The sequence below is a fragment of the Capricornis sumatraensis genome, chromosome 5 (assembly GCF_032405125.1).
Source record: "Capricornis sumatraensis isolate serow.1 chromosome 5, serow.2, whole genome shotgun sequence".
In the NCBI taxonomy this organism is placed as follows: domain Eukaryota; kingdom Metazoa; phylum Chordata; class Mammalia; order Artiodactyla; family Bovidae; genus Capricornis; species Capricornis sumatraensis.
This window is the reverse complement of record NC_091073.1, coordinates 53,273,270-53,292,608: the sequence shown is the minus strand read 5'-3', so window position 1 is coordinate 53,292,608 and position 19,339 is coordinate 53,273,270. Positions and strand designations below refer to the sequence as shown.

General features: G+C 36.7%; 1 protein-coding gene across 8 annotated transcripts in view; it reads left to right on the top strand.

The window, feature by feature from the left end:
* Positions 1-19,339, top strand: part of COG5 (component of oligomeric golgi complex 5) — a 275,606-nt gene that overhangs the window by 182,492 nt on the left and 73,775 nt on the right. For 7 of the 8 annotated variants that reach the window (XM_068973076.1, XM_068973071.1, XM_068973072.1 and 4 more), the window contains one exon: positions 942-1,023. The exons of the other annotated variant lie outside the window; for it this stretch is intronic. In XM_068973076.1, coding sequence (XP_068829177.1) covers positions 942-1,023 — 82 coding nt within the window. The remainder of the gene's footprint in view (positions 1-941; positions 1,024-19,339) is intronic. 8 annotated transcript variants of the gene reach the window in all.

Sequence of the window (19,339 nt, the reverse complement as noted above, 5' to 3'; positions counted from 1 at the left end):
TATGTGATTAAAGTGAACCATGTGAAATTGGCATTCTTGTACTTCAAAAATAGAATATCAACAATTTGATATTATATACCACGCATATAGAAGAAGTACCTTAAAGGACTTGGTAAAATTTCTAGAAGTTCATTTTGTTTTAACAGTATTAAAATACTTTTTTGTTTTAACAAATGATACTTAAACTAATGTTTATCCTTTCTTGTAGTAATTACTTTCTAAAATATGTATTAATAGTTGCATGATAGTGTCCTGCTAAGCTGAGTAATAATTTGTGCTCAGTTGTATCCTACTCTTTGTTACCCCATGGACTGTAACCTGCCAGGCTCCTCTGTCCATGAAATTTTCCCAGCAAGAATACTGGAGTGGGTTGCCATTTCTTATTCCACATAGTAATTTCTGTGACTTAAAAAAGAAAACAAAAAATTATATCTATTCTTCAGGCGGTTCTCTTTTGTAGTTGGTGAATTATATTCTGCTGGTCAATGTTAATTTAAGTATGCTTGTTCTTCATTTTCTTATGGTCACACAAATTGCCTTTTGTATATAAAATGAGGATGATAATTGTTATAGTAATAACTAACATTCACTGAGGGTTTATTATATGTAATAAGAACTGTCCCAAGAGTTCACTTTTATTAACTTTAAAAATCCTCTTAATAATTCTGCAGTGTAGGTACTGTTACCATAGTCATACAATGATTTAGCAATTTGCTCAAGCTCACACAGCTAGTAAGTAGCAGAGAAGGATGGTGACTGATTATCTGAACATGAGACGTGATTTGAATCATCTATATATTTCTACTTAGTTACTTAGTAATTTCATTGTTTGATAGATATCTTAGGAATTTCGATTTAATACATTTTTAATACATTTCAATGCTATATCTTATCCATTATCATTAAAAAAAATAATACACCCCCCTTTTTTTGGGCCACAGGATGGACAGGCTGAAATTTTATATACATTTTGGAATTCAGTTACTCAAGCACTTTCTTCTCAATTTCAGACAGCAACAAATTGTAAGTATAGTGTTTATTTTGCAAAATGATTCCAAAGTTTTTCAGTTACTTCAAGAAGTTTTGATCTATTGGTTTATAGAACATATCTTTCAGAAACTCCTGGGTAATTGTCATTTCTTATGTTACTTGTATATTCAGTTATATAAGCAATAAGTTCTTTTCTACGCTTTTAAAATACTTAGGATATGAAATGAAATTCTTCAAAAGAATAAGTTAATTCTCCATAATTCAATCAGGGGAACTCTGAATTTTTTCTGTGTAAAAGGATGTTTGATGTTGAAGAATTTTATTAATGCTTGTAGAGTATTTTAATTAGAGTATTTTAGTTCCTAACTAAGAGATATTAAGACACAGAGACATTATAGCTTTTTCCTTTTTGTAAAAATGATGATTTGATGAATGAACAGATGAAATGCCCGCATCATGAATTAAAAGTTGCTTAACCAAATATCATCCAAAAATTTTCTCTCTGTTTGTTTCTGTCATGAAATAACAGCACAGGGTAGTTCTAAATAGTGAAATATAAACTAGCTGATATCATGGAAGTGTTTTTGTTTAATCACTGAATGTAAGAGCATTAAATGTATGGAGGTTTTTTAAAAGAATTTTGAGAGTTTGTATGTAGTTAAATTTTTATTCAAAAACATTTAATGAAAGTACTAGTATATGTAAGCATTATTTAGTCCCTGGCAGTCCTGGGTGAATAAACCACAGTACCTGCTTCGCTGCTTCTATTTGTAAAGAACTGTGCAGCAGGTAGTGACCACAGAGGTCTTCATTCTTGTGTGGCCAGACAGAACTTATGCAGAGGATTTATTTAGGACTGATTCTCTCCATTTTCTTCTACAAATCACTCTACTCCGAGAATACTGTGCTTTTCTGTGCTTTACATATCTGTCTGGTCATCTTTTTTAATATGTAAAAATATGTGTGACCTCATAGACGGTAGCCCACCAGGCTCCCCCGTCCCTGGGATTCTCCAGGCAAGAACACTGGAGTGGGTTGCCATTTCCTTATCCAGTGCATGAAAGTGAAAAGTGAAAGGGAAGTTGCTCAGTCGTTTCCGACTCTTCGCGACCCCATGAACCGCAGCCTACCAGGCTCCTCTGTACATGGGATTTTCCAGGCAAGAGTACTGGAGTGGGGTGCCATCACCTTCTCCGTAGCTTTTCATAGATTGTTATAAAACTGGAATCATGCAGTATGAGAACTTTTATAGCAATGTGTAGTTATTTTAAGAATTATTCATGTTGTTGCACGTTCCAATAGTCTTATTTTTATTTCTGACTAAACTTTGATTGTATAGATATATGCTATTTGTCTATTCCTCAGTTGGAGGATAACTGGGTTATTAAAGTTTGAGGTTATTATGAGTAAAGCTGCTGTAATCATTTACATAGAAATCTTTTGTAGACATATGTCTTCATTTTCTTGGGTAAGTACTTGAGTGGAATTTCCTGATCATTTGATATGTATATGTTACCTTTAAATAACTGCTGAATTGTTTCCTAAGATGAATGTATGATTTTTCATCCACATCAACAATGTATGATAATTCCTCTACCTTTTTATCAATCCATGATATTGTTATTTTACTTTTAGCCATTCTTGTGTTTAGTAGATTTTCATTGTGGTTTTAACTTCCACTGGCCTAAAGACTAGTGATAACCATATTTTCACATTTATTTTCCATCTGTATGTCTTTATTAATCAAGTATTTGTAAAAAGTATTGACTTTTAAGCTTTATTTAATTTTTTAGCTTATTGCTTGTCCTCTTCTTCACGCTTCCCTGGTGGCACAGTGATAAAGAATCTGCCTGCAATTTAGGAGACCCAGGTTTGATGCCTGGATTGGAAAGATCCCTTGGAGGAGGAAATGGCAACCCACTCCAGTATTCTTGCCTGGAGAATTCCATGGACAGAGTAACCTGGCAGCCTACAGTCCATGGGGTCACAATGAGTTGGACATGACTGTGACTAACACTTTCACTTTCACTGTCTTCTAATTAAGTCTTAAGATAATTTTATATATCTGGATTCAAAGTCCTTTCTCAGATGTTTATTTTGCAGATACATCTGTCTGTGTTTGCCTTTTCATTTTCTTAATGGTATCTTCTAAATGACAAGTTTTATTTTTGAACCAGTATAACTTATAAATTTTTCTTTTATAACTTTTGGAGGATTGTTTGACCTAAGAAATCTTTGTCTAACCTAAGGCTGTAAGCATTTCCTCCTATATTTTATTGTAGAAGTTTTACTGGATTCATTTGGAGTTAATTTTTGTGTATGGTATGAGATATGGTTAAAGTTTATTTCTTTGCATGTGGATCTGAGATGTTATGCTTTGCCTGTTGACTGTCCTGGCACTTTAGTTAAACATCATGTGTTTATATATGTGTAAGACTGTTTTTGGCTCTGCTTTGTTTCAATTTTTTTAATGCACATCCATGTTTGTATAAATAACGTATGAGTTTCAGTCACTAAAGTAGAAATTATCTTTATTTATTTACTTAGTAATTTTAGTTATTCTAGCTTCTTACTCCATGCATGAAACTAATAGTTTTTCATGAAACCAATTATCATCATGAAATTTTCTTTAATACTTTCACACTGTAAGCCAATTATGTTTAAAGAAATACATTTATTAATACTTACATACCAGTACAGAAATGCAAAGATGTAAATTTACCTACAAAATATTAATAATTACAAAATTCGTTAAAATCTTGGTTTTCAGAATAAAAGAAGGCTAATGTAAAAGCTCATTTATGGCTATTATAATATTTCTGTTTTCAAGCATTCACTGAAAATGTACCTTATCACTTTAAAGCCTTTACAGAAACCTTGGAGTTGTTGTAAACCGTATTTTACTTTCTTTGTTTAATGAGTAAATTTAAATTTCATTTGTAATATTTTTTCTCTCAATATGGAAGGAGTGTACCAAAGAAATAGCCTTAGCATTACTGAAAAATTTCAAACCTTTAATCATTACATCTTCCAGTATTGTTTATGATTGGTTTACTTATCACATTTTAATAGAAACTGTATAAGGTAAGCTTCATCTCAAAAATCACACAAATACTAAGAGAGTGTAACTCTGATGCTGAAAACTCAGCCTCTGTACACTCGTACTGAATCAAATCTCAGAGACAGAATATTGGGTGAAGTAGAAAAGAATACCATTATTATTTTGTCAGACACAGGGCAACACAGTGGGCTCATACCCTGAAAAACTTTGTGTCCCAACCTGGAGAGATTTGGTGAGGAGTTCTATAGCAGTGGTTCAAGAGCAGGGTTGCTGACAAGGGTCAGGGTATGTGCAGGGCCTGGATTCCTTTAATCTGGTGGTCTCAGGTGGTCTCCCCATAAGAAATGGTTTTTTGTTGTTGTTTATTTTCTGGTTGCACTGGGTCTTCACTGTTACACCAGAGGGCTTACTCTCTAGGTGTGGTGGGCTTGTTTAGCTGTCCTGTGACATGTGGAATCTTCCCCGACCAGGAATCAAACGCGTGTCCCCAGCATTGGCAGGTGGATTCTTAACCACTGGACCACCAGGGAAGTCCTAAGCTGAGGTTCTTGAGGTTATCAAATTGTGACCTTTCTGCACTGAAGAATGCTTCATCAAGTAGTTCATCTTCCATTTTGGGGGTGTTTTAGTTCTGTAGAAGAGTTCAAAGATACTGTTACATGTATTCCTTAAAGCAGACCTTGCTTCAAATCTGCATGTTTGTTTCTTGCAAGCTCCTCCTTTGTCTCCGCATCTTCTCCCTTCCCTGATTAGCCACTGTTCAAATGTGCCCTCTGGAACTCAGGGAAGGTCAGGGAAGCAGGAGTCTACTCCCTACAAACACAGAATGGGGGGCCCAAAGGCTTCCATGTGTTGGAGCCCCACCCACATGATTCTGCGCATTTTCAACTCTAGGGAGTGGGACTGGAATGGAAATGCCCTTGTCTATAATTCAGTCCTGTGTCATTTCTGGGTCTGGTTGATTGAATTTTCTTCTCATCACTGATATTTTTCTCTACTTTTTTGTATATCTAATAATTTGTGATTGAGTATCAGACATGAATTTTACCTTGTTTGGTACTAGATACTTTTGTCTCCCAGTCAATATTCTTCCTCTCAGATACTGTCAAGTTGCTGAAAAATAATTTTGATCCCTTCGAGTCTTGCTTTTTAGATTTATTGGCAAAACCTGAGCAGGGTTTACTTTGGAGCTAATTATTTCCCACTACTGAGGCTAGACTTGTATACTCTACCAAACAGTTTTGGATTTTTAGTTTGGCTTTCAGGAACAGGCACTCTTCCCAGTCTTGCATGAGGAACAGGTATATTCTCTTTAATCTTATGCTTGTTTTTACCCCCCAAACTCTGGAAGTTTTCTCTCACATATACTGATTAGTGTTTTGCTGAATACTCAGGGTGAATCATTTGCAGATCTTTGCAGTTCTCTTTTTGTGCAGCTCTCTCTGGCATGTTGTCTTGTGAATTCTCGTTGTCTTCCTGGTCTTGAGGACCATAGAGGGAAAAAGATTGCTTCCTCTTTCCTGTGCCATAGCCTGGAAACAACTGCTGGCAACCACAGGGTCCACTCGTTTTGTCTCCTGTTTCTCAAGGATCACATTGTGTTCAGTGTTTTAAAAATCATTATATCATATATTTCACCTTGTTTGTTTTTCGGTTATTTCAGAGAAGAGAGTTAATTCTTGTTCATGTTACCTCATCTTACCAGAAGCAGAAGTCTCTCATCTAGCTTTATGAACAGTTTTTATAAGTGTATTTCAAAATACTGAGTTGGCCAGAAAGTTCATTCAGGTTTTTCTTAAGAAGTTATGGAAAAAACCCAAACAAACTTTTTTGGCCAACCCAATATTATGTAGGGTATGTGTGTGTGTGTGTGTGTGTGTGTGCACTTAATGGTACCATCATCTACTTATCTTTGGTCATCTGCTTTCTTATTTTCTGTAACCATTACAAACCCTTGGCTCTTTCCACATGCCCTCCTTTTTCCCATCTGCTCACTTTGAGTAACTAACCTTTCTCCTGGGTCAGCAGGACAGTTAATGTCATTAAGAAACTCAGAAGTCTGTAACTGTCCTCCGAAGAAAAACCTGATTTCCTCCCTGTGGGCCTTGAAGAGTAAGATAACTTTTTTCTTCAAAGCCACCCATTTACTGATGGATACCTGATCCTTTGTTTACCCCTTCCTCTCAGCAACATTATTCTTTTTTTTTGATTTTGCATTTCCACTTTTCTTTTGATCTTTCCCCCTTTGATATAAACCTATTTCAGTTGCTCTAATCTAATTAAAGCTATAGAGTTTCTTTTTAGTTACTGTCTAATCTCTCTTTTATTCTAACTTCTCAAAAGAGTAGTTTACATTTTTTGTCTTCAGTTTTATTCCATTGGTTTCTCAACTTGGTGAGCTCTTGCATTCTATTGAAATTGCTCTCAATGAAGCAAGCAATGACCTACCTCTTCATTACCAAATCCAGTGGATATGTTTCACTTCTTATCTTATGGAACCTATCTGACTTGTGTATGAGAGGAAATACAATATTTTTAGGCAGGAAACCCCATGAATATTTACATTTGGAGTAGTTGGTTGTTTCTATTAACATTATTACTGAAAAAACTTCCTTTGGGAGAACTCTTGGTGGCTCAGAGGGTAAAGAATCTATCTGCAGTGCAGGAGACCCAGGTTCGATTTATCCGTGGGTTGGGAAGATCCCCTGGAGAAGGGAATGGCTACCCACTCCAGTATTCTTGCCTGGGAAATCCCATGGACAGAGGAGCCTGTTAGAGTACAGTCCCTGGGTTGCAAAGAGTCGGACTCAACTGAGCAACTAACATAACACAAAATAAGTTAAAAAAAGCTTGTTTAAAATAAAAGTTTGAGGAAAATATTACAAAATTGAAATAAAGTGAGAAACACCCAAGAAGCTGTTGGGCTGCACCTTACAGGCCTACAAGACCTGTGCTTGCTTAGTTTCAAGACTAAAGAGAGAGCTGGAGTCTATTTATATAGCACAAACAGTCCGTGAAATGTAATGTAGTAATTGTGAAAATTATAGACAGGCAATATTAAGAAAATGCAGCCATCTGCAGAGTTGAATATTATACACAATGTAACAGATTGTATAAGTAAGATTTTGGCAGAAAATACCTAAAGGAAAAATTTTCTAGTTAGGAATATGTTCTTTCTGATTATAAATGTTCATGCTTAGTAAAAAGAATTTCTACTTGATATAATAAGATATATCTATGGGTTTGACAATGAATTCACTTTTTTAAAAAGGAAAGGGGCCTGAATTTGTGATTATGAAGATTCAGAGTAGCTTCTGCCAGACATGTGCAGCTTTAATTGTCTATGGCTGATAGTTATTTCCAAGATGATTTCTAAGATTTATGTCTGTTACCTCTCTATTGTAGTTTCCAGATAATAACGGTTGTTAGCCAGCCTGTTGGGTTATGGTACACATATTTTCAAGTCTCAGTAGAAACAAACAAAATAAATATTACATCGAAAAGATGCTAGTGCCCTTTTATAAAAGCTTTAAAAGATTTTTTGAGATATGCCTAAAATGTTCTGGCAAGCAAATCTGTTTTAAAATATTTAAAGCCCTTTGTGCAGTTTTAGTCTCTCAGAAGTCTTAAGCAACCGAAGGACTTGAGTCATAGAATTAAGAGAACTACACAGTATATATTTCTAGTGCTTTGGAAAATCATATGTGAATTGGAGAGATACTTTAGGAGATACACACATTTGAAGATTTAGAAAGCTTTCAGACTTAAAATGTATGCTAAAACTCATTACCTTTACTTTTAAAAAGTAAAGTAATAAATCAAGAGTCCAGTCTTGCCAGGAAATAGAGGGATAAACCAGCTATGCATTTATAAATACTTTATTTAATGTAGATTTTAAAAATGTTAGAATGCTTTCCCGGTTTGCCCCACCTATGCCTACCCCACTGTACCCACGTGTCCATTCTCTGTCTGCTTCTCTATTCCTGCCCTGCAGATAGATTTATATCTATACTGTTTTTTCCCCCTGGATTCCATATATATGCGTTAATATACAGTGTTTTTCTCTTTCTGACTTCAGTCTGTAGGACAGACTCTAGGTCCATCCACATCACTACAGATGACCCCGTTTCTTTCATTTGATGACTGAGTAATATTCCATTGTATGTGTGCACCACATCTTCTCTATCCATTCGTCTGTCAGTGGACGTTTAGAATGCTTCCATGTCCTGGCTGTTGTAAATAGTGCTGCAGTGAACGTTGAGATACATGTGTCTTTTTGAATTATGGTTTTCTCAGGGTATATGCCCAGTAGTGGGATTGCTGGATCATATGGTAGTTCTAATTTTAGTTTTTTAAGGAACCTCCATACTGTTCTCCATACTGGCTGCATCAATTTACAGTTCTACCAACAGTGTAAGAGAGCTCCCTTTTCTCCACACCTTCTCCAACAGTTATCGTTTGTAGATTTTTCGACGATGGCCGTTCTTACTTACCAGTGTGAGGTGGTACCTCATTGTAGTTTTGATTTGCATTTCTCTAATAATGAGAGATACTGAGCATTTTTTCAAGTGTTTGTTGGCCATCTGTATTTTCTGTGTTTTGTTTTAGCCATTCTGGTGGATGTTGAGTCAAATCACATTGTGCTTTAATTTTTATTTCCTTTGTGATTAATGATATTATTCACTTTTCCATATGTACGTTGGCCATCTGCATATACTCTTTTAAAAATGTTATTTTCTATAGCATTGTCTGTCTTACTGATTTGTAGGATTTCATTTACGTATTATGAAATATTTTGTTTGTTTCTTTTGTCTCCTTTTGGCTGACAGGTAATTGCTGTTTTAATAAGACAGTCTGTCTCTAATTCTCCCCTTTATTTAGGCATGCTTCTCCCAAGTTTTTTTTAATTTTGTTTTTATGATTTTTTTTTTTTTTTTTACCATTTTAAAAGTTTTCATTGACTTTGTTACAGTATTGCTTCTGTTTTATGTTTTGGTGTTTTGGCTGTGAGTTATCCAAACCAGGGATGAAACTCCCTCCCTCTGCAGTGAAACGTGAAGTCTTACCACCGGATTGTGAGGGAAGTCCCTTGTCCCAGGCTTTTTAATTGAGAGATTGGATGGTCTTTGTCCCCTCAGCCCTGAAATACTGAAGTTGATTTAGCTCTGTTCTCCAGAGTTTTCCAGACAAGCTCTTTAGGCTCCCACCAGAACCTGTTGGATGTCTTCATGGGAAGGAAGACCTGCCTCTCTCTGTTGGTAGGCGTGTTCTCTCATCTTAGGTTTCCTATGATGTGTTTCCACAAATATGAAGGATATTTTAACTTCTGTTCTTTGAAGCTTTGGACCTAGTTCCCCAGCTTCCCTTGCAACTACATAACTGAGTAGGTCTTCTATAGGCTACTCAGGTTGAGACTTGTTGAAGTTTCAAAATGTTCATTCCAGTCTCATAAATCACCAAAAGCCTTGCCTGTTTTCATCTTCTCCAGCAAAGGTTCTCTGTCTGGGGGCAAGCTTGACTTTTTAAAAACACGTCTGCCTTCTTTAGTTGTTACCTTGGGAGCACTGGTCTGCCACCACTCTTCTTCCCCCTGTCTCCCTCAGGATACAGTCCCAATGTGATGTTTTATTTGGTTCCTTCCTATCTGCTTAGCAGTATTTTTCTCCCTTCTAATTTTTTTTTTTTAGTTTCTGTCCTGGAGCTTTAGTTCTTGAATGAATCACCCTCTTTCTTCTCAGTGTTTACAAATACTGAAGCACCTGTCTGTAATCCTCTTCATCTGGATAATTCACATTCATCTTTTCAGCCTCAGTTTAGAAATAAAGTGTTCCTTGATTCTTCCCTCTTCATCAGTGTACTCAAATATGGGTATGGCATCCTCTATCTGCTCCCACAAAACTCCAACATGTTCCCAGTTTTAATGCTTACCTCACTGCATTGTTATGGCTCACCTCCTTGCTTGTCCGTATCTCCCACTAGGCTGTAGAGAAACCATCTCGTTGTACTTCTGTTCCATGTTATATTCCTGTCACTCACATGGCACAGTGCTCAATACAAAATAGACATCCTGTTGAAATGGATTCCTAAAGTGTTACTTTAACAGTAAAGGCTTTATGTATTAGGAAATCTGAGGAAAATGCAAACTGTAAAATAGAAATGCTTTTCACTAAAAAGATAGCACATTTAAGGTAAATGAGACCCTAAAATATGAAATACTTTTAGAAAACAAACAATATGTATATGGGATAAACAGGGATACAAAAGCATGATTATTATAGGATAGTAGGATATAACATAATTTTTACTTTTTTCCTTATGCCTTCATTTATTTGATATTTTAAAGTACTTTATATCATTAGTTATAAACTATGAAACAGTTTTCATTGAGGTAAAACAAGACTAGGCTACTTAATTAAATCTTTCATAAAAATTTGTTGAATGGATAAGTGTGATCCTGTAGTTACGAAAATGAGTAAAGTGCTCAGGGTTGAAGAGTAGATTGAGATAAAAAAGAGCTCAGAGGAGAAAATCCCTACTTTACCTCACATAGCAGGGTAAATTTCAAGTAGGCCAAAGAATTGTATATAAAATATAAAGCTATTCAAATGCTAGAAGAAACACAAGTGAGCAAGCTAGGTATAGGGAAAACTTTTCTGATTTAATTTGTAGAAGCAATGATGAGAAGTTTGATCATTTGACTGTTACATGGCCAAAAAACTCTTAAGCAAAATAAAATAAAAAATGAGAAAAATTTAACTTACCTCAATGAAAAAGGGTTAGTAATATATCTTGTTTGTAAAAGATTCTCAGTGTCACCATATATAGAAAAATGCAAAATAAAAGTGTACAGAAACATCATTTCTCATCTATCAAATTGTTTAGTCGCTCAGTCATGTCCTACTCTTTGTGACCCCATCAAATTAGCCATAAGTAAAAAGAAATTTGATAACACACTCTGCTGGCAAGCCTGTAGGGAAATAGTCACTCTCACACATTATTCTTAAGCATCCAAACCTTAGAAGAATTTCTAACAAAATTATCTAACAAAACAGATAAGGACCTAACAAAATTATATAAGTAGTTGCTTGGTGTCCCTTGTGGCTCAGCTGGTGAAGAATCTACCTGCAATGAGGGAGACCTGGGTTCAGTCCCTGAGTTGGGATGATCCCCTGGAGAAGGGAAAGGCTACCCACTCCAGTATTATGGCGTGGAGAATTCCATGGACTGTATAGTCCATGGGGTCACAGAGTCGGACATGACTGAGCAACTTTCACTTTCACTTTCTCTTTTTTGTATTCAGCAGTTCTACTTCAAAGGGTCTATTCCATAAATATACTATCAAAAATATGAAGAGATATATTCACAGGGCTGTTCATTGCATCATTATTTGGAAAAACCTGGAAACAGCCCAAATGTTCATCACTAGGGGGTTATTTTAATTATGGTGCATCCTAGAATGAAATGCCATGCAGCTATAAAAAGGAATGAGAAGCAAAAAAGGAATGAGGAATATCTTTATATACTACTATGGAACAATCTCCTAGTTATATTGTTAAGTTTAAAAATATAAGAAAAACATGTCTACAGTGTGCTAATAAGAAAGGCAGTGGTATAAATAAATGTACATTTTTGCTTATATTTTAGAAACAGAAGACTAAACCTTAAAATCCAGAACAAAATGGTTACTGATAGAGGGGGAGTGTGTGAAGAATACATTGGAGAGGTCAGGGATGAAAGCTAGACTCCTCTGAATATACAATATATTTGTGTAATATATATATACACACAATATATATTCTTTTCCAGATTCTTTTCCATTATAGGTTATTACAAGATATTGACTATAGTTCCTTGCACTATATAGTAATAGTAGGTCCTTGTTTATCTGTTTGACCATTTTACTTTTAAACAGAGTAATTTGTTTTTATAGCCCTACTAGGATATACTTATAGGATAATAACAACTTCCCCCAAACAGAGTAAATCTTCTAAACAGTCATGTTATTCTTGGTAGTGTTATTGTTATACTCAGACTGCTGTTTGTGCTGTATAGTGTGAAAGTCACTCAGTCGTGTCCAACTCTTTGTGACCTCGTGGACTTCTCCAGGCCAGAATACTGGAGTGGGTAGCCTTTCCCTTCTCCAGGGGATCTTTCTAACCCAGGGGTCGAACCCAGGTCTCCAACATTGCAGGCGGATTCTTTACCAGCCAAGCCACAAGGGAAGTCCAAGAATACTGGAGTGGGTAGCCTATCCCTTTTCCAGTGGATCATCCCGACCCAGGAATCAAACTGGGGTGTCCTGCACTGCAGGTGGATTCTTTATCAACTGAGCTATGAGCAAAGCCTTTGTGCCTTATGGTGTGGTGTAAATAAGTATACTGGTATTAGACTGAATCTGGATTTTCAGCATCAGTGAAACAAGATATAAAAATGGGTGAGATCAGCTGATATTTTTTCTTTAAAGATATATAATTTGATCTGCAAACATTTCATAGCTCTGTCCACTTGTAAAGACCTGAAAATAGTGACTGTTTCATTGGTCCTGAACCTCTCTAAAACCAGTGCTGTGGATTTAAAACTTGATTTCCCATTGAAAGAAATTCCAGTTCTTTGAAGAAGTGGCTAATTCAGGGTTAGAGGTAAAAAATGTGCAGGATAATTTTCTAAGCCTGTATACTAGAAAGCAAGAAAGATATGAAGACCAAGACTGTTAGGATTGAATTAGTAGGACCCAGGAAGCAATTTGAATAGATATCTACAAGAGAAGGAATAAATTTAGCGTCAATAAGAAGATAGTCAACGGTGGTTAAGTCCATCAAATCCATGGGCTCATAATGATGTAAGTAAAGAAATACTGATTACCCTTGGGGATACTATGGAAATCTACTCCTTGCTTTGAAAAGTGGTAAATAAAGGGGAAAAACATTTTTAATGACCTTCCTACAAATGATAAATTAGAGAAGTTGAATAATTGATGTCAGAAGTTTTATTTGTAAAAATATCACTTGTAATAAGTGTACAAAGAATGTTACAGATATTCAAAGAACATTCAAAGAATGTTATCTTCACCTTGAAATCTCTTAGTAGAACTGGGCAATGATTGTTAATGGACTGTCAATATAAAAAAGGCAAACAATATACAAATTAATGGTAGAGAATCTGCCTGCCAATGCAAGAGACGCAAGAGATGCAGGTTCAGTCCTTGGGTAGGATAGATCCCTTAGAGAAGGGAATGGCAGCCCACTCCAGTATTCTTGCCTGGAAAATCCCATGGACAGAGGAGCCTGGCATGCCACAGTCCATGGGGTCGCAAAGAGTTGGACACAACTGAGTACACATCATATTGCCATATAAATTCATATGATACATATGTAGTAGGCTCACCAGAAATTATAGACTGTGGAAACAGGTCAAATCTCTTAACTGCTGCAGTGGTTTTCAACTTAGTTGCATATTAAAAATCTCAGAGCCTATACTGCAATTGCATTAACGTCTCTGAGTTGAGACCCAAGCATCAGGACTTTTTTTTAGGCTTCCAAAGTTGTTTCAGTGTGCAGCCAAGGTTGAAATGTATTGTTTTAGATCCAGCTGATAATTTACAGGAAATACAGGGATCCAAGGGTGCAATAAGCAAAAATTCAGACTGGGAAGCTCTGGAGGATAAATGACCCAATTTCTTAAATAAAGAATTAAAAGGAATAAAAAAGAGAGGAACTATAGATGGGGCTTCATGATATATCAGATAATTATAATATATGGACTATTTATGGGTCCTAAATAAACAAGCTAAAAAAAAAATCACAGGTCAGTCATACAGATGCTGTCACTGATTGTTAATTTTGTAAAGTTTGATAAGAGAACTATGGTTACTTTTTAAAAATAGTCTTACCATCAGAGATACATGCTGAAGTATTTATGGATGAAATAATATGATGTTGTCGTTTGCTCCAAAATAACTGGCAGCAGTCAAGGAAAACTGGCTAGGGTTATGATAGATAAAACATCATCAAGCTGGTAAGGGGTGATAACCCCAGATACACAGTCTATCCCTCTCCTTCCCTGCTCCCCGCTGGCACCTGCAAGTCTGTCATCTATGTCTGTGAGTCTGTTTCTGTTCTGTAGATAGGTTCATTTGATACTGTGACTTTTACCAAAATAGTTTCAGTGGCATTGTGGCAGTTGAAAGTTGGGTTACAGCCTGGAGGAGGCAAGGAGATGTATGTAGAGTACGATTATAAGCAGTGACAGGACAGTGGCTACTCATTAACTGTTGGAAGGTCAAGAGGAAGTGTTTGCCATATTATTTATATTTTTTATTTTTTATACAATGAGAGCATGTTCAGTCTTTTTATAAAAAATTAATTGGAGGCTGAAAATACAGGAGAGAGTAGTAGAGGAGGAGCTGAAATAGAATGAGATTAAGTGTGGAAGTTGAATAATTGATCATGTATAGAATGGACACTTGTTCCTATGAAGAAAGTTAAAGACAAACATTTATAGGGGAATAGAGGGTAAGAAGTTGAAGGTGACCTTTATTTTTGTTGCAGCATTTATTGTGAGATAATGAGGGTGGTCATCTTCATATCATAAATGGATTCAAAGTTAACTAATTAAGAGTTTGGAGAAGAATGTGTATACTTTGTATTCCTGTTAAAAGGGAAGGGTATGGCATAGAATACATACCCAGTTGGTACTGGATACCATACTTTGTATTGCTGTTATTATGAAAAAACAAAACCTAAAAAATCTCTTCGGCTCCATATCTGGATATTTTCAGACAGTTATTGCATCTTAATTATGTGTGTGTGTAGTGTAGTTTGTGCAAGTGGTTGATATTAGATTGTGTGTGCTTTTTTTAAACTCAGTTTCTTCATTCAAAGCTTAATGTTTCAGGCTTTGGTCAGATTTTCCATCTAAAGCTTCCATTTTAATATCTGTTCATCTTAAATAGGGTTTCTCTGAGCTTTAAAAAGGTCTGTTTTGTATTCTGATTTTAGTTTTATTAAATCATAACTTTAAAATTAAATCAAAAGACATATTAATCCTCAATAAAATACATTTATAATTAGTTTTAGGTCATATAAACATTGATTGCTTTTAATATATAACTTGGACCATACATTTCTGGAACTTAGAAGGAAAAGTTCTTTTTATGAGTAATGGGAAAATTCATTACCTTGGGTGCAATTGACTTACCATTATTTTATTCTGGAACTATTTCTGTAGTGTATTTGGTCTATTTTTCAACAATACTGTAAATGATTTTTTATATGAAACTGTTAAATAGGAATAATATAGTCTGTGTTAGTTGCTCAGTTGACTAACTAACCATGGGGTCCATGCGACCCCATGGACTGTAGCCAACAGGATCGTCTGTCCATGGGAATCTTCAGGCAAGAATAATGGAGTGGGTTTTTATTCCCTTTTCCAGGGGATCTTCCTAACCCAGATATCGAACCCGGGTCTCCCACATTTCAGGCGGCTTCTTTACTGCCTGAGCCACCAGGTCTATAATGTATCAGTATTTGAAAAGTAGGTCTTTGTCAGACTGCTGGGTGGCCCTCAGCATTTGACTTTTTATCATTTTAATTGATGTGAATGAAGTATCGTTCATTTTATTGGGGCAGATAGATTCTAAGATGGCTCCCATTGATCCCTCCCTCCTGATATTTATACCCTTGTATAATCTTTTCCCCTTGAATACAGGTACAACTTGTTTGTAATCTCTAGACCATGCAAAGAAGAGGTCCCTTGTATGATTAGGTAACATAAGAGTGTAATTTCCATTTTACTAGCAAGCACTCTCTATTGCCTTCTTGGATTACAAGCTTTGATAAAATAAGCAGTCATATTGGAGTGGTCCACTTTGTATGGTTGACCCCTTGCCAACAGCAAACTAGGAACTGAGACCCTCAATCCAGTTCAGTTCATCAGGAACTGAATCCTGACAACAGCCAGCCACATGAGCTTGGAATCTTCTCCCCGAGTTAAGCCTTCTGATGAGACTCCAGCCATGGCTGACAGCTTGATTGGAGTCTTAGGAGAGACCCTAAAGCAGAGGACCCAGCATGTCTGACTCACAGAAACTGTGAGATAATACATGTATGTTTTTTAAAATAAGCAGCTACATTTGTGGCAGTTTATTGTGTAGCAAAATATAGCTAATGCAATTATGAAACAGAAAATACTTTCCAAGACATACCAAACCCTCCTTTACTTTCATAGTACTAGATGATTTAGGTGCAAGACAGGTTTTGGGAACTGAGCCTATTAGGAAAGGAATGAGCTAGAAATGAGTAGCAATGTACTTAAAAAGGAGGGACTTAACTTAGCTAGGAGGCTTATTCTCTCAGGCCAAGAACATGGCAGGTTGTTAAAATAAGAGCAGCAGTCTCTGCTGGGGTTGTCTACCTCACATCTTTTGCATTTGCTATTTCCTCTATCCAAATCACTCTTTCCCCAGGGATCCAAATGGGTCATATCCTTACTTCACTCAGAGAGGCCCTCCCTGTCATCAGTAAATAAAATGCTACTGCCTATCCCCAGATTACTATGATGGTGTGGTCAGCCACCCAGAGTCAGACATTCTGGAGTATGAAGTCAAGGGGGCCTTAGGAAGCACTGCTATTAATAAAGCTAGTGGATGTGATGGAATTCCAAGAGAGCTATTCAGAACCGAAAGGATGATGCCATCAAGGTGTTGCATTCAATATGCCAGCAAATCTGGAAGACCCTTCAGTGGTCATAGGGCTTGAAAAGGTCAATCCTCATCCCAGTTCCTAAGAAGGGTAGTACTAAAGAATGTGCTAACCATTGGACAATTGTGCTCATCTCCGTGATAGTAAGGTCAAGCTTAAAATCTTGCTGCTAGGTATCAGATTTATGTGAACCAAGAACTTCCAGATGTCCAAGTTGGGTTTAGAAAAGGCAGAGGAACCATAGATCAAATTGCCAGCATTTGCTTGATCATAGAGAAAGCAAGGGAATTCCAGAAAAACATCTACTTCTGTTTAATCGACTACAAAGGCTAAAGCCTTTGACTGTGTGGATCATAACAAACTGTGGAAAGTTCTTAAAGAGATGGGAATACCAGACCAGTACCTGTCTCCTGAGAAACCTGTATGTAAGTCAAGAAGCAACAGTTAGAACCCTGTATGGAACAACTGACTGGTTCAAGATTGAGAAAGGAGTATGACAGGACTATCTGCTGTCACCCTGTTTGTTTAATCTGTACGTGAGTGCATCATGAAGAATGCCGAGCTGGATGAGTTACAAGCTAGAATAGGCAGGAGATACATCAACAACCTCAGATACACAGATGATACCACTCTAATGGCAGGAAGTGAAGAGGAACTAAAGAGCCTCTTGTTGAGGGTGAAGGAGGAGAGTAAAAGAGCTGGCTTAAAACTAAATATTAAACAAAACTAAGATCATGGCATCCGGCCCCATTACTGCATGGCAAATAGAAGGGAAAAAGATGAAAGTAGTGACAGATTTCCTTTTCTTGGGCTCCAAAATCACCACGGACAGTGACTGCAGCCATGAAATCAGAAGACTATTGCTTCTTAGCAAGAAAGTGATGACAGACCTAGACAGTGTGTTGAAAAGCAGAGACATTACTCTGCTGACAGAGATCCATATAGTCAAGGCTGTGGTCTTCCCAGTGTCACATACGGTTATGAAAGCTGTACCATGAAGGCAGAATGGCAAAAAATAGATGCCTTCAAACTGTGGTGCTGGAGAAGACTCCTAAGAGTCCCTTGGACAGAAAGGAGATCAAACCAGTCAATCTTAAGGGAAGTCAATCCTGAATACTTGTTGGAAGGACTGATGCTGAAGCTGAAGCGCCAGTATTTTGATAATCTGATGTGAACAGTCGACTCATTGGAAAAGTCCCTGATGCTGGGAAAGATTGAGGGCAGAAGGAAAAGGGGGCATCAGAGGGTGAGATGGCTGGATGGCATCACCAATGCAGTGGACATGAACTTGGGCTAACTTTGAGAGATGGTGAAGTACTGGAAGGCCTGGCATGCTGCAGTCCATGGGGTTGCAAAGAGTCAGACATGACTGGGCTACTGAACAACAACATCACTATTCTCTAACCTTGATATTATGTTACATACTAATTTGTTTGCTGTTTTTCTCCTTCATTGGAGCATAAGCTCCTCATGGGTAGGAACTTTGCTTCTTTTTTTCACTGGTGCATATGCACCATTTACAACAGCATTTGTCATATAGTAAATGATCAGCAAATACTTGTTGAGTTGATTAGTCCACCTTCCAGATTTCACACTGACCAGGATTTGGTTGTCTGGAGGCTGATGGGAGTTTTTAGGAGTGATGCCCTTTCTTGGTCAGGACTCCAGTCAATGGCTGAGAGATGAGTTGTTGCGTCTTCACACAGGGAGATGTGCTGGCAGAGTCAGACACACAGGCTGAGATTAAGCACGGCTACTCAAGACTAAGGCCAGATCTGTGAGAGCTGCAGCTCTGGGATAAACTAGGGGGTCTAGGAGGAGTGAGGTAATGAAGTCTAGGCTATTAGAATCTAGGGGAAAGATTTAATTCCATACCCAGGTCCTCTTCATTCTCTTTTCAGTTTGTTCATTCAGTAATTCAATGCCTGGTGTTATTCTAGGTAAAGGAAATACAGAGACAAATCAAATAGTATCCCTGTCTCATTATACTTGCATTCTGAAGAGGGAGCGCAGACAGTCAACGCAAACTAATAAATAATTTCTTACAGTGTTCATTGCTATGAAGAAATCTTCATAAAACAAGCTACTGAAATAAAGATGAGTTTCCTCTCCATGTTAGTGTCTATGTTGGAGTCACTAGTTATTGCTCAAAAAGAATTGAGCAGTATTGCTCAATTGCTCGTATGAAGGCATAATCTGAGTAATGGATTACTTAGTAACTGGGAATTAGTAACCTGTCATTTTCTATCTATAAATGATTTGTTAGATTATTAGATATGCAGTTAAGTTCTACAGACATTTATCAAATAAATAATTGATTGTAATCAAGTTTATAGGTAATTGATGTGAACATTTTAAACCTACTGATAAAAGAAAGTAAAGTAGAATTTAACTTCAGGAATTACCACACAATATTTATTTGTAAACTTTAAATGTATTTGATTTAAGTAACTTAGAATCAGTGAGTCAGTCACATTTACTGAGATGATACAGTCACAGTTTGGCTTTCTGAAACTCTGAACAGTGGATTGTTCTGCATAGAAAAGATTTCTGTGAAAGTGAGCATACTGCCCAATGAAAAGCAAAACTT